Source organism: Acartia tonsa, chromosome 4, assembly GCF_053477335.1.
Source record: "Acartia tonsa isolate MP-2025a chromosome 4, ASM5347733v1, whole genome shotgun sequence".
NCBI classification, from domain to species: domain Eukaryota; kingdom Metazoa; phylum Arthropoda; class Copepoda; order Calanoida; family Acartiidae; genus Acartia; species Acartia tonsa.
In genome coordinates, this window is record NC_137263.1 from 8,571,304 (window position 1) to 8,585,419 (window position 14,116).

At 32.3% G+C, this 14,116-nt stretch overlaps 1 protein-coding gene across 1 annotated transcript; it reads left to right on the forward strand.

Moving 5' to 3' along the window:
• Positions 1-263: 263 nt before the first annotated feature.
• LOC145315934 (uncharacterized) lies at positions 264-14,091 on the forward strand. Its single transcript, XM_080156101.1, has 28 exons — positions 264-295; positions 899-973; positions 1,581-1,636; positions 2,425-2,481; positions 2,910-2,950; positions 3,416-3,563; positions 4,200-4,272; positions 4,903-4,973; positions 5,245-5,297; positions 5,479-5,634; positions 5,936-6,026; positions 6,540-6,606; positions 6,748-6,797; positions 7,021-7,091; positions 7,397-7,455; positions 7,816-7,925; positions 8,302-8,364; positions 8,757-8,820; positions 8,911-8,975; positions 9,112-9,169; positions 9,263-9,308; positions 9,401-9,456; positions 9,899-10,048; positions 10,442-10,505; positions 10,963-10,996; positions 12,470-12,581; positions 13,087-13,132; positions 13,753-14,091. Exons 2-28 carry the CDS (start codon positions 914-916, stop codon positions 13,845-13,847), a joined length of 2,016 nt encoding a protein of 671 aa, XP_080012227.1. The 5' UTR covers positions 264-295; positions 899-913; the 3' UTR covers positions 13,848-14,091.
• Positions 14,092-14,116: the final 25 nt, after the last annotated feature.

The window sequence follows — 14,116 nt, forward strand, 5'->3', positions numbered from 1 at the left end:
AATGGAGAGGTCGTCAATTTTACGATGTGTTGACCCCCAACGACAGCTGAAAAACACGTATAGGTTTCGTGATTTTCTTCCGAATTAATTTCGTTATTGGTATAAGCTGCAAAATTAAGAGGGGGGGTTGTGGGTACTACCATTTCTAAGAGTATGTGCCCCCTGATATAGCTATCAAGGAGGGTGTCAGGGTATACAAAGTCACACCCACCTCAAAACCTAAGGGGGTGTTGAAAATTCACGCGCGTCAATTTACCAACGACCAAGCTAATATTGCTTGATTCACTTCTACAAGAGACAAAATGAATTGAAAATGATTGCTAAAATCGAAATATATCTTCATGTCTTAGAATAGTGTAAATTTTTTTAAAAATAGGTTGAAAAACATACTAACTTTAAAATAAACGATTCATTTAGCTCTAGGGGGCTGATAGCTCGAGCCTTCAAAACAGGTACTGTTATTATCTTTATATTATTCGTAGAAAAATGTCTGCTGCGATAGAATACATGATTTTTCAGTATGGCTCAGAACCTGTTGTAATTCAGCGGATATAAATCGGTTCAGAAGCCATACTGGAAAATATACATATTTATTTCAGAGGCTCTATTCAATGGATATTGTTATCCTTGTTTATTAGTAAATTATTCTTATCAAATTTTGAGTTCCTAAACTTTGATATCAATAATTCAACATTGTTAATTCTTTAATATAAAAGGAACCTTTAGTTAGTGAAAATTAAAGAAAAAAGTTTAAATTCAAGTTTTTGCATAGTCCACTTAACAGCTTTGGGAGTTATGGCTCGGTTATATCCACACTTTTTAAAATTAGAATGAATATAGAAAATGTCCATTTGCTATTGTGTAATAAATAATTTGATTTTCATTGCAATTTGTTTACAGTTAAGATTACAAAATGACAGAAAAAATCCTCCAAGGAATTTTTAGCCTAAATGAACATCTGGTAGATTTGCAGGTACTATTTGGTATGGCATATTTCAATGCATGTAGAATGTAAGTGGATTATGACAGGGGAAAAATTGTTGTCAATTTAGCTTGCCAACATGGAACTCGTTTATTGGTCTGGGTCGGTTCTTTCATCCAGTAGGTGAAGCCCCTAACGTGAAGGGAGTTTAAGGGGGGAATCGTTATTTTAGCACGCTGCGAGATTCACTTTATTCAAAATCTTGTGCTTTATCCAAGTAATAATATATCCATTCATATTTCCATAGTGGTTTGAGCAGTGAGCACACTCCTATTTCAAAGAGGTTGACCATAACCCTAGTGAGGGAGGGGTAGTAAACGACCCAAAAAAATCTTATCTACCCGACAAATATTCAGCCTATATCTTGTAAACACCATTGTTTGTACTTGGGCACTTTTATATTGCTAATCATTGGCCCGAATAAAGCTTTCTAGTCCGTAGCACATAGAAACCATAGACACTTTACATAATTTTTGTAAGAAGGTTTAACTGTGAAAAGAAGGAAGGAAATGTTTATCAAATGCTTTGGTGATATCATAAAAATTCTTAAATTTTCAGACACATAAAATAATCAAAATTGTAAGGTTTATTTTTCCAGGATCTGGTCTATGATTTGGATTATATATTAAGCCAACAGAACTTCTCTAATATCAGGCAAATATACACAAAATTTAATTGCAATTGGTCGTAGATGAGTACACTCAGGCATTCACAATACCAGGTCTGCGCAGCTTACAAAAATCCTACTGTCTTATTAGTCACAGCCTTTTCACCAAGTGGTTTTTAGAAGTAGTAGCTGCTGTAATGCTCATTTAAACAGATTGGACAAAGCTGAAGCATCAGCTGCAACAAACCGCACTGATTCGATAAAGCCAGGCGGCTTGGAGGAAGAATAAGCAACCTCACCCGCTGCAATAAAAATTTATTTGAGCCCTATTTATATTTAGCCTTTATCACCCGCAACCGCGTAATACACATATTATATTATCGCCAAAGTGATCTAAATATCTTTTCCAAATCATAACATACAAACACACATGGGCATAAAGATTTTTGCTATAAAGGGAAAGGTGAAGTAATTGGTAAATTCACTGAGTGAAAAAGTCTTTGATACTTCCCAGCTATTTATTGAAATATATTTCGTTGGACATTGCACCCTCTTCAGTCTTGAGTTTAGTTGGATATTGGTGTTAAGATATCTTAACAAGGTTGAAAACATCCATAAAAGCAAAATGTAAGTATGTCCTAATCAGAATCCTGTACTTATGTAATTTTGCAACAAGTTTACATACAATTTTGTTTATACTTTTAAATTAATAATATGCCCTAGGTAGTTTTGGCATTCTACAAGTATTTATGTTCGTCTGCCTTACCGTTTGATTTCAGAGCTTCGCTTTTGTGGATGTTTTACTCCTTGTTTTATATTTAACTTTCTTGTTAAGTGGTAAGCATGAATTACGAGATATTAAAGCAATTATCAACCTAATGGACCAATCTAGGCAAAATATTTACTACATGGAAATCAAGCGTATACGCCCCTAGAGACCTCTAGCGGCTCTTTAAAATATTTTCTGTACTAGTGACTGTCTCTAGTGGCACTTAAAATATTTTTTTTTGTATAAAATAGTACCCTTGTTCGAAGGGAAGCCCTGTAAGTATAGCAGCGGTCTCTAGCGGCACTAAAAGAGAAAAATGGCCCAAAAAATTAATCCTCCCCATTTTTTTACTTTTTCTTTACTAAAATTGAAAATAGGGAGGCGAATTGACTTCTCTTTCACATGTAGTGACCCTATAGATTTTTAGGGACGTAGTCGCTAGTTTTTCTCATGATGAATTATTTGTGGAGTTTAAAGGAACTTTAATTCAACTTCATTTATTGAATTTTAAAAAAAGTTTTTCAAATAGTAAATATTTTCTTGGTGGTTAGATTAAAGATGAGCCTACAAGAAACTTTAAAACTTTTAGCAGGTAAATTTTTATGTTATTTAACAGCAGAAAAATCTAAATCTTTGTCATTCCTAAAAGCGAAATATGTTAATGATGGCTTAAAAATTGTTGTGTATATAAAATCATGTATCTTTGAATTAAATGATTTTAATAATTATAGGAAATTTATTTCATGCTTTTGTATTTTTTTAAAACTTCAGGCTTTAAAAGTTTGTCGCAATTAGACACCCCGTCAAAAAAACATACACACCTGAACCCGGTTTCTGCTCGCAAATTGACATGCATTTTGATTGATTAGTATCAAACTAATGGGAATCAAAACTTTCAACAAATAATTATTATCTACTTAAGGGATAATTTTTTATCATCATTGTTGAAGTTCATCAATTTATTATCCATTGTCTAATCCCTTTTAACATGGGATCATCCTTAAAGAGCTTTTTGGGTGCCGAGCCCGGCTTTAACCCCTGCAATGTGTTTGTTCAGAATGCAAAGACACAGTGAGTGAAGGAATAGGTCTGCTCTCCTTGATGTCTGGTATGAGACTGGAACTTGATATGAACAGCAACTCTATTCTCTCATTCTCAACAATGTCCATCATTGCAAATCTAATTTCTTTGCTTAATATAATCAGGTAATGCATAGGAAGGGCCAACGGTAACACCCCCTCCCCCACTTATATTCATATTATATTACAACTGCCAATGATGTCTTTTGAGCATAAGAATTGGAAAGAAGATTAATTTACTATCCATTGTAAAATCCCTGTATCCTTTGTTAAAGTAGATGTATTTTAGTTATTTGCTCAAACTCTAAGGAGTTTATTAACTTAGCAAGACCGAAAACGGTCATGAATGCCTAGGTGTATAAATATTTTATGTATAGATTGATTTAATAGAATAAATAAAATATATTAAATTTCTTTTTTTTTGTCGACTCCCTCCCGGGAAATTTGTAGAATACAAAATGGTTCTTAAACTAAAGGTTAAAAATTTATTCTGTCACTATCATAAAAGGATATGTTAAAAGTTGGACAACAAAATAAGAACAGTTATTATCTAACTTATAATATTCTATTAGCTTTGACTTTAAGTGCACTCTACTAGTGGTATACAACATATCTCAGTCAGTCAGTTAGTGATGTAAGCAGATACTTACAGAGATGCAACTGGGGTTGGCATAATTACTATTTGATTAGTTTGATGAATCCAAGATGTTTTATAAATGACCCTTGCCTATTATGCATTGACTATTAGGTACTTATATTTAGGAATATAGAAAACATGTCTCTGTTCCCGAAAATATTTGGGGCAGTGTTTTCAACCGATAAAGAATTACTCGAGGTAAAAACTAATGCTCGACAGCGGCAATCTAGCTGCTAAAGGCAACTGAAATTTTATAGCCGTCGAGATGTTTTCAGTTATTGAATAAATTGTGTTAACGGTAAAACTGACTTCTTTTTGATGGTAATATAATGATAGTTGTTTCATTTTATTTTTTTTTATTGACCGATCATTAGTTTTTGGCTATTTCGGAAAATTTTGGACAGAAAAGCAATTAAAAGCTCGAAATTGTCTGATATTATACTTGAGTTTCAGAGTTTTAAAAACTTGTGTTAAATTTGAAATTAATATGTATCAAGCGTAACATCTTTATGGTTAGTCTTAAATCCACGAGCTTCACTTTTATAGATGTAGACATGGAATAGTTATTTCTCGCATCGTATTATAAACGGCTTTCCGCGGATATAGAAAGTACAAATATGAGATTAAAACTAGTTTTTTTAGCCCCGTGGTGCCGAAGGCACCGGCTAAAAAAACTGGTTTTAATCTTATGATTGTACATTTCTATATTCGTAGAAAGCTGGATATAATACGATGCTAGACATAGTTTTTTCGTATGGATGAGAACCGGTTCCTATCCACCGGATTCGAATAAATACGAGAAATTTTTTTAAGAAAATTTCATTCTAGGAAGTTGAACACTTTTTATCTGACTACTCATCTCCAATGAAAGCTTTGACTGCCAAGTTTTTTGATTTCAGGCAAGTGCAATTTATTTTTTAATCTTTTTAACGGTGTGTCCCTAGCATTAAGGGAGATATTTTGGAATTAGGATCAACTCCACTAAGATATATGATTAGTGTTATAAAGTTATTTTTGTGTGATTACTTTCGAGTCAATCGTCCTCACATAAGATGTCACGAACCACTGAACCTATTCGTTTCTCCTTTGCAGTGTAGCTTTTATAAGCCTAGGGAATATTAATCATAATAATTGAGGGAAATATATATGTAATCATTTGATAATTTTCAGAAGTTTATTGTTGCCTCTGGTTTTATCTTTTGGAAAACTTCTCAAGAAAACGGGTTAAATATATTTCAATATTAAAAAATTTCTTCTTTATTTTTTTTACATATTTCTATGTATAGTAAAATTGAACAAATATGACTAGAATAATAACCTTTAAGACATTGGGATTTAATATATCTTCAGATATAAAAAAAATCTGATTAAAACTTGCTTCTTACTGCTTCATTAAATGATCAGGTGTGCGAACAGACTGGTTTCTAGAATCACTGCTACCCAATTCATCCATGATGTCAGAAGATACCCCATCTATAGTTTCAGAGTTTTCAAATTTCTGTGAAACTATACCACATACAACTTTGGTGCATACAGCTTTTCTAGCATTTATTCTTACAGGTCAGAGACAACATCCCCAGTCCCCCTTATTTTTGAAAAAAAATGGGGAACGCGGTTTAGATTTTGTTTCATTTGTTTGGTCAAGTTAGTTTAGGTTATATTGGTTACTGGGTACCTGGTAGGGTTAGGGCGCCGAAGGTAAGGAACCGCAGAGGTTAGACTACAGGCGGAAGAGGTTCTGGCGTGAAAAATCTTTAACATGCATATATTTTACATCTAGTTTGAGGTGCTTTTGAAGTTCTAAGATACATATATTATTTTTGACTTCATAACAAATAAAAAAATCTTTGATAACATGAAGATGTACCATGGAGAGTGAACGTAGCGGATGATCAGGGTAACCAACTAGCTCAACACATTTTATCAAGCGGGGTTGCCATCGGTCTTTTCAGGTATAGTACATAGAGGTTCTATTATACATTCAAGTTTTTTTTGTGACGGCTTTTCCACGTAAATTAGCCATAAACTGTCAAGGAACAAGAATATTGTAGGCCTTCCCATACTTTGGTTTCAAGCTTACGTGAAACACAACACCATAAATGTTATACTTTAACAAGTATGACAATATGCACAAAAGCGAAGCTCTAAATTCAGACGGTAGGAGTGTCAGAGTACGTAATAAGCAGAATATTAATATATACATAAGTATAAATAAAATTGTATAAAAATTTGTTGCAAAAATGATCAAGGACAGGATAGTGTTTTATTATACGAAAGATTGTTGTCATAAAATTAATAATCAGTATGTTTTTGGAAGTAGGGATTATTTGGTAACAATTATAGGGTTTCTACGCTATCTAAATTGTACCTAACTATTCCAAGAATCAACATACAAAATTTGACGTACGGACGGACGGACCAACCGAAATCATCGAAAAACTTAAAAATGTAAATTTTAATTTTAGAGGAAATATTGCAAAAATTTCAAATACAATGATTGATGTAATAAAGAAAAAACAAGACAAAGAGAAGGTATTACTTTATTTATAAAATCCTATGACCCAAATATTTGGCAACCAAATCAACAAGTATTAAAATCTATAGAACGATTTACTCATGTAAAATATGAAATAACTTTTTCTCTTATTTAAACTTGGATTGTTATTTTTTTAGAATAAGAAATTGAATAAAATAAAACAAATAGAGGAAGAAATTCAAGTCAGGTTAGATTATTTATCAAAGGTTTTTCCTTGTTTTTTGAGTGAGCTGGTGATGGCTGAGGCTGATTGAGGCTCAGCCTGTGGAAGGCTGATTTACCCTTTGGCTGTTGTTGGCTGATTTTAATTTTTAGTAGCTGTGGCTTAATTTTTATCCTTTTAGTAAAATTCAGAGTATAATTTTTTTGTACAATGAAAATTGATAATCATTTAAGATTTTTGTATGTAGAATGTTAGATGAACACAAGAAAGCTAGAATAAAGCTTGTACTCACAATTACAGATTTTATCCATCTCTCTAGTAAGTCTATATTATTGTTCTATAAATATTATACATTTACATAATTACATACAACTTTCGGTTTACCCATATCCACATATGTGTTCCTATTTCAGAAAAAAACATGTATAAAGTATAATTTGTACAAAAAAAAGTATACAAGACTGCCATATAAAATGTATTCATATAGAAGCGAGATGTTGTAAAATATTTTTGGTATGGTTAGGAAAACTCAAAAAGGGGATTGGAGGGGGGGGGGGGGGGGAGGGGGTGGAAGGGTGAAAATATCAAATTTGAATTAATAGCATTAAAATATTAATATTTAGTGGACAATGGAATATTTGTTGGCCAGAAATTTTTCCAAGCTCTTGCTGTAATTGCTCAGGTTGGAAATACAATCATTCTGATGATGCAAAGTTTCCGAGAAGCTTCACTCCAACTCAGTTTCTTACGGACAGACATCGTTCTAGTTTGTATTATACAATACGCCCCTAGAGGCCTCTAGGGGCACGTTAAATGTGTTCTTTTCAATCATTGTTAAGATCGGCTGTTTACCAAAAAAGCGCTGGGAAGGGTGAAAAATAGCTATAAGCCTTCCCAGAAGCTACATTGTAAAGGAGAACCATATCTGTTCAGCGATTAGCTAGATTCTTTGGTACAGACAGGCCGACACACACACACACACACACAGATCCTTTTACTTTATTATAAGGAGATCAATGCAATTAAATGTTTTTAATTGTAGGGAATCAGTGAGCTAAAATGGTGGCTGCACCACCTAACCTATTTGTCCAGTCAAAATAAAAAGGTTTCACTGGATGAGAATACTGTGTCATTAATCTATGCAACTCTTAGGTCAGATTTGTTCTTCAGAATTAATCTTTATGAATTTATTTAAGTCAGTCTTTCATGATTAAATCTTATTGAATGTTTCTACAGTTCATTTTCTATTATTTTGAAGCAGCTTATAGTGCCTATAAAAAGTAACGTCATACAATACAAATGACCAATGATAAGCCAGTATACATAAAAATTGACCAATCGTAAAATGTATACTGGCCTATCATTGGTCATTTGTATCGTATGACGTCATTTTTTTATAGGCACTATAAGGTGCTTCTTTATTTTATTAACTGTGTTAAACTTTTTGGACAGCAGCACTGCTTTTGGGTAAACTGTTCTTGTTATTTAGAAATAAATATTCTTTCATGAAATGTGATAAATTATTTAGGTTGTCCAAAATTCTGCAGGATAATTTAGATGCAGTCACAGAATATTCTATTTGCATTATCAGGTATAACATAAATATTATTGGTTTGAAAACATTACAATTAGACATTCAAGTTAAAGTCTGTTTTCTAAAATCCCCTAATATAAACATGTTTAGAAATGTTGTAACACTGGCCTTAAAAGCGCTTCTTAAATGGTTTTTGGTCGCTTTTTTACCTACTCTTTCTTAGCTTGTATCAATTTACAAAAGTATTCCCCCTCACCTTAAACTAATTGTTGTATCATGAAATAATATAAGCCAGTAGATCTATCTTTTATAACTACAGAATCATTTTGTTTATTTATCACTTATGGACAATGACATTGTCCTTGTTTTATTTTGAATAAGTTACATAGTAATATCTATTACCATTCTATTTTAATCAATATATGATTTAGTATTCTTTAATTATTTAGAAATTTCGATGTTGTCAAATTAAAAGAGATGTTAGCTAATTTAGATATCAACTCCCAACAACAGGTTTAATAATGTTCTTTTCTCATTTTTTCCTTATAGATTGTTTAAAGGGCTTTGATAACATAAAATTGTTATCGTTCTTGTATTTTTTAGAAAGAATTGGATGTGCTTTTTGTTATGATTTCTCGTATTCAACTTGGAGACCACACTGTTGAAAGGTTTAAACATTTTTTTTGCAATTTTATTTAACCTGAAAGTGGAATATAAATGAAAAAAATGGATACTTTTACTTATGCTAAGATCTTAGTGTGATTTTGGAAGAAAAAAGTTAAGGATCGTATTTTTTTTATTAAGGAATGATATAGAGATAATTGAGTCATTAATGGTTCAATTTAGCATGAAAAACGACCAGGTTATTTAAATTAGAATATGAAACATTGTTAAATAAAGTTATAAACACTATAGAATACTTTACTAAATATTAATACTTTTAATTGTAAATTAGAGCTCTAGCATAAACAAAAAATCCAAGGAATTATTTCAAACTAAAGGTAAGATTAAATTTTTAACATATAAATCTATCAATGTACAATGTACATAATAACAGTTGAAACACAAATTTGCAACAAAAAATTTATTTTAGAACATATCTACTTAAACTGCCTCATTATTTTGGGTGATTTTCAATTCCTTTTTAAGGTAATTTCCTCTTATATTTTCTTATCAAAGATTATATTTTTGTGTATTTTATTTTCCTGTATTTTAGTGCGCAATATTATCAGGAATTTAAAGGGATTAGACAATTGCCGGGCCGATAAATTGATGTACATCCCCAATAATAATACACAAAATTACCTATTCTGTAGATTACAATTAGTTGTTGAGACGTTTGGACACTCAACTTTATAAAGCAACCAATCAAAATTAATTAAAAGTCCCCAACGTTGTTAAGCCAATGAGTAAGAAAACGTTATTATAAAACTTTGGGGACTAGTGTACTAAACATTCCATTGTCCCCTCTTTCTCTGCAATATTATGATGTAATTATTATATTTTGTTATTTTTATTATAATGTTATTTTTGCCTGTCGTTAAAGTATTAGGAATACACCAAGAGGCGATGTTACTGGTCCATGATTTAGGAAGTGGAATTTAATTTCCTTGAGGACCATACAGATTATTTGTTGACACTGGTGGAAGGATGGTCGGCTGGACACCTGGACATTAACCCTACACATATCATCTCCATACCAGCTCTTCTTCAGGAGTTTAATGTTTTTAGAGATCAACAGGTTGGCTGTAGTATTTATGTATATAATAATCACTGCTCGGCAGCAACGCCACAGCCACGAATAAGCCTCAAATTTAAACCTAGATGGATTGTCTGTTCAGGAGCAAGTTGAATGTTAAAGTTATTATATGACGATATAACTGAATCTTACACGCGGCTGACGCGCGTCTGCCGTCCTTGATAATAAACCTCAGATTAGGATATTAAAGAAACCTAGTGTTTAATTTAATTTAGTTTAATTTGTATTTAATTTTAGTATTCTGAACGTTACTTACTTTTGACTGCTTTTACGAGACATAGCAGAAAAGTTATGGCTATAAATAACCTAAATTTATTTTAAAGTTCTCTATGCAAAAAATATACTTAATTCTAAAATTAAACATTTTGTTTCTAGTCTATGGCAAATAATGCTGGAAACAATTTAGATTTACTAGAGAAATACCTTGGAATAATCACCGGTAATATAAACACATACCAATTTAATTTGAACTTTTTAACTAAAATGTGTTAAGTAAGATCTCGTTAACTACCTGACCTGAAGCTAACATACTTAAGCATAATCTTCATTTGCTTTTACAAAATTGGGATTGGTCACTTAGACCCTCGGAAACCATGGTTACAAATTAGGACTATTTTTATCCTAATGAAATGAAAGATCTCAAAAACCGCCAGACGAAGCAGCTTTCAGTGTCTACCAAAAATTTTACTACACTTGGCCGATCTATCCTGATTGATGTCATATTTCCCGAGCATGATTTAATCTTTAATATATGTAATATGTATTTATTAGCTTTAATTATATATTATTTAAGAGCTCAACAAAAAATAATGAAAAAAAATTGCATTAATCTTTTTTAGAATGTTAATATGAAGACACTTTAAAAAGAATATTTAAAACTTTTTTTTATTGATTAGATGTGTTCATTAGAAATTTAGAGATATGTTTACTGTAAGTTTTTGTCTTCATACCATGGCTTCTCTATAACTTCATTTATATGGAGGTCCGTAACATCTTGGTAATTTTAATGGTTTATTATTTTGAAATAAAAGGCAAAAGTAGAATTTGTCTGTAGGGGGATGGATTTTTTGGTCCACTGGTCGGTTTCAGGATGTTAAAAGCCTGACCATGATTGGTCCCACGGCAGCAACATCCGGCCCAACTTTTACAAACTAACGATCGTTTTATTGCATCACATTTGTTCGAAAGTTCTAACCGTGCATTGTTATTAGTTACCAAGACATTCTTACTATTTTTGTCGCACAGCTATACTAGGAGCAGCACTAGGTATACATTTTAGTGTCGTTGGTCATGACGTGGTTTGGACCAAGATTCAAAACCAGGGAGTAAGGGAGGGGACAATGGATCGAATATTCAATTTTTAGGAGTCTCAGACTTTGGGGACTGGCTTAAAGGGAATGTGCAAGAATTTAGCAGTTTCTGACTGAGTTTGGGGACTTGCGCATGAAATGCCGCTACTCGTTATGTATGTTTTGAATATTGCAGACGGGGAGAAGGGATAAGGGAAGTGGGGGGAAGGGAAATAAACACTCGTTGTGTTAGTTTGGAATGTAGCAGACGGGGAGAAGGGAGAAGGGAGGTGGGGGTAAGGGGCAAGGGAAATAAACAGAATAAAAAGGGGCAGTCATATTCTTGCTACCATCTGGCCGGGTCCAATAATCTTTTAATATTAAATCACACCAAAAAACCTCAATATATTTCATCAAAAACAAGTTGTGATTTCACCTTACATGACGCTATGGAAATCTATTATTCAATTAACAATCTATAATACAAAGTAGAACGATGTCTGTCCGTCTGTCCGTCTGTCCGTCTGTCCGTCTGACCGTCTGTCCGTCTGTCTGTCCGTCCGTCCCTTAAGATCTCGGTAACCACTGAACCGATCGGATTCTACTCTTCAGGGTATATACCTATTGGTCCTGTGGTGGTTTTAAGCTATTTTCTTGGGGGGTGGGACACCCCCAACCCCCCCAAAAACAAAAAAATCCCCCCCCATTTTTTTTTTTTTTTTTTTTTTTTTTTTTTTTTTTTGTAGAATTCTTTTGTAGAAATATTCTTTTGTAGAAGAATTCTTTTGTAGAAGAATTCTTTTGTAGAAGATTTCTTTTGTAGAAAATTTCTTTTGTAGAAAATTTCTTTAGTTCTTCTTATTTTATTTTTTTATTTTTTTTGTTGTCATCTCTTGGGGCAAAGCCCCTAGAGGCTAGGGGCGAAGCCGCTAGTCCCTTTATAATTTCCTACAAATTTATTGGATTAAACTGGATTTCATGCCCTTTCTTTGATAACCCTTATATTGAATTAATTGCCCATTGTCCCCTCCCTTACTCCCTGATTCAAAACCCATTATATCCCCTACAGTCAACGTAAGTTATTATTTAATTGAACTAACAACAATGTTTCAAGTATTGAGGTAAAAAGATCAGGTCCAAAAGACCCAAAACAGATGGCAAAAGATTTCGTGTCAACAAGAAATATTAAGAAAAAGAAGAAGAAATCAAAAAACAAAAAAATAAAGGTTAATATTTAATCTCCATTTATTACGGACGCTAATGTTGTCAACATTCACAAAAGCAAAGCTCATAAAATCAGATGGACAAACGACCATTGCTTCACTCATTACCTTATCACTTAATGGTCCTTTTATACCACTTGAAATTCTCATACAAATTTATATTTGTACAAAATAAAATCTCGTGATCTAGTTAAACATAACCTATTTAGCGATACTTGTTTTTTTAGAACCCTTCGTAGAAACGCTTCGCTTTTAAATACTGCTTAGTTATGATTTTGTTCAATTGATATTAATTATTTTTGTTAGGCCAAAGGAGGGAGGGGACATTGAGATGTAAATTATACTATATCTCTAAAGTTTATAAACTAGTTTTGTTATCCTTTTTAACTGATTCGAAAAAAATAGTTCTTATTGGGGTGTACAAAGAAACAGTGTCCAAACTTTTCCATCAATGATTTCAGTTGCATAAAAGACAACTACAACAATATTTTTTCTTGTTTAAAAATAGGAAACAATTAATGAAGATGATGAAATACTGGAAGAACATTTAGACAAGGAAATTCTTCATCAATTATTGCAAATCTGATTATATTATAGAATTGATCATAAGTCACAACACTTAACCATGCCTCTGGAAAATGCAGCTTTGTTAGACCACCACATAGGAGATTGTTGCAATGCTTTTCTAAATTCAGGTTTGACACTTCACGTCTACAACAATAGTACAAAATAGCCTCTGTTATAAGTCATGCATTCTTTTTGTAATAACATCAAACAGATTTTTTAAAAATGATATTAGTAGCGCAGCTAATCTATAGATTAAATATAAAGAAAAAATTCACTATCAAATCTTTTTTGAATCGCAGAATAATCAGAGTTTTAATATTTTAGGAATTAAAATATTTTTGTTAAATTGGATTGGATGGTTTGAGAACAGAATTTTGTACGGCCATAATGTTAATTAATGAGCTTGCATTTTTGGATGATGTAACCTTGTTGTTAAACTGTTTGTCTGTACAGGGAAATCTTGCTAAAATTTTTTTGTTTCTTTTAAAAAAAAACTATATTTGAAAAATGGGGTGGGGGGATCAACTTCCCCTAACCTCAAGTCCACCTAGAGGCCTCTAAGGGCGTAGCCGCAAGTATCATATAATGCAATGATTGATATGGTAACAGAAGAATGAAAAAGAATCACCTGAAAGTGACAAAGATGATAAATATACATTTGAAACAGCAAGAGATAACTTGATCAGAATTATCGAAGGATAGAAATGTCATAAATTTGTTAGTATCTCACGAAAAAAATTATCATACCATACAAACAATTATAGACTAATATTGAAGGGTACAATGGTTGATTAAACAATTAGGCATAATCTAGACAGGAAAGCATAGCAACTCTAAAATCGCTACCTTAAAGTCCGTACGTCCATTTCATATTCATGTTGATTCAAGTTTTGCTATGTAATCAAACATTGACAGATTATTTGAAATGCCCATTTCATCAGGATCAAATAAAAAAATATAACATGACATAT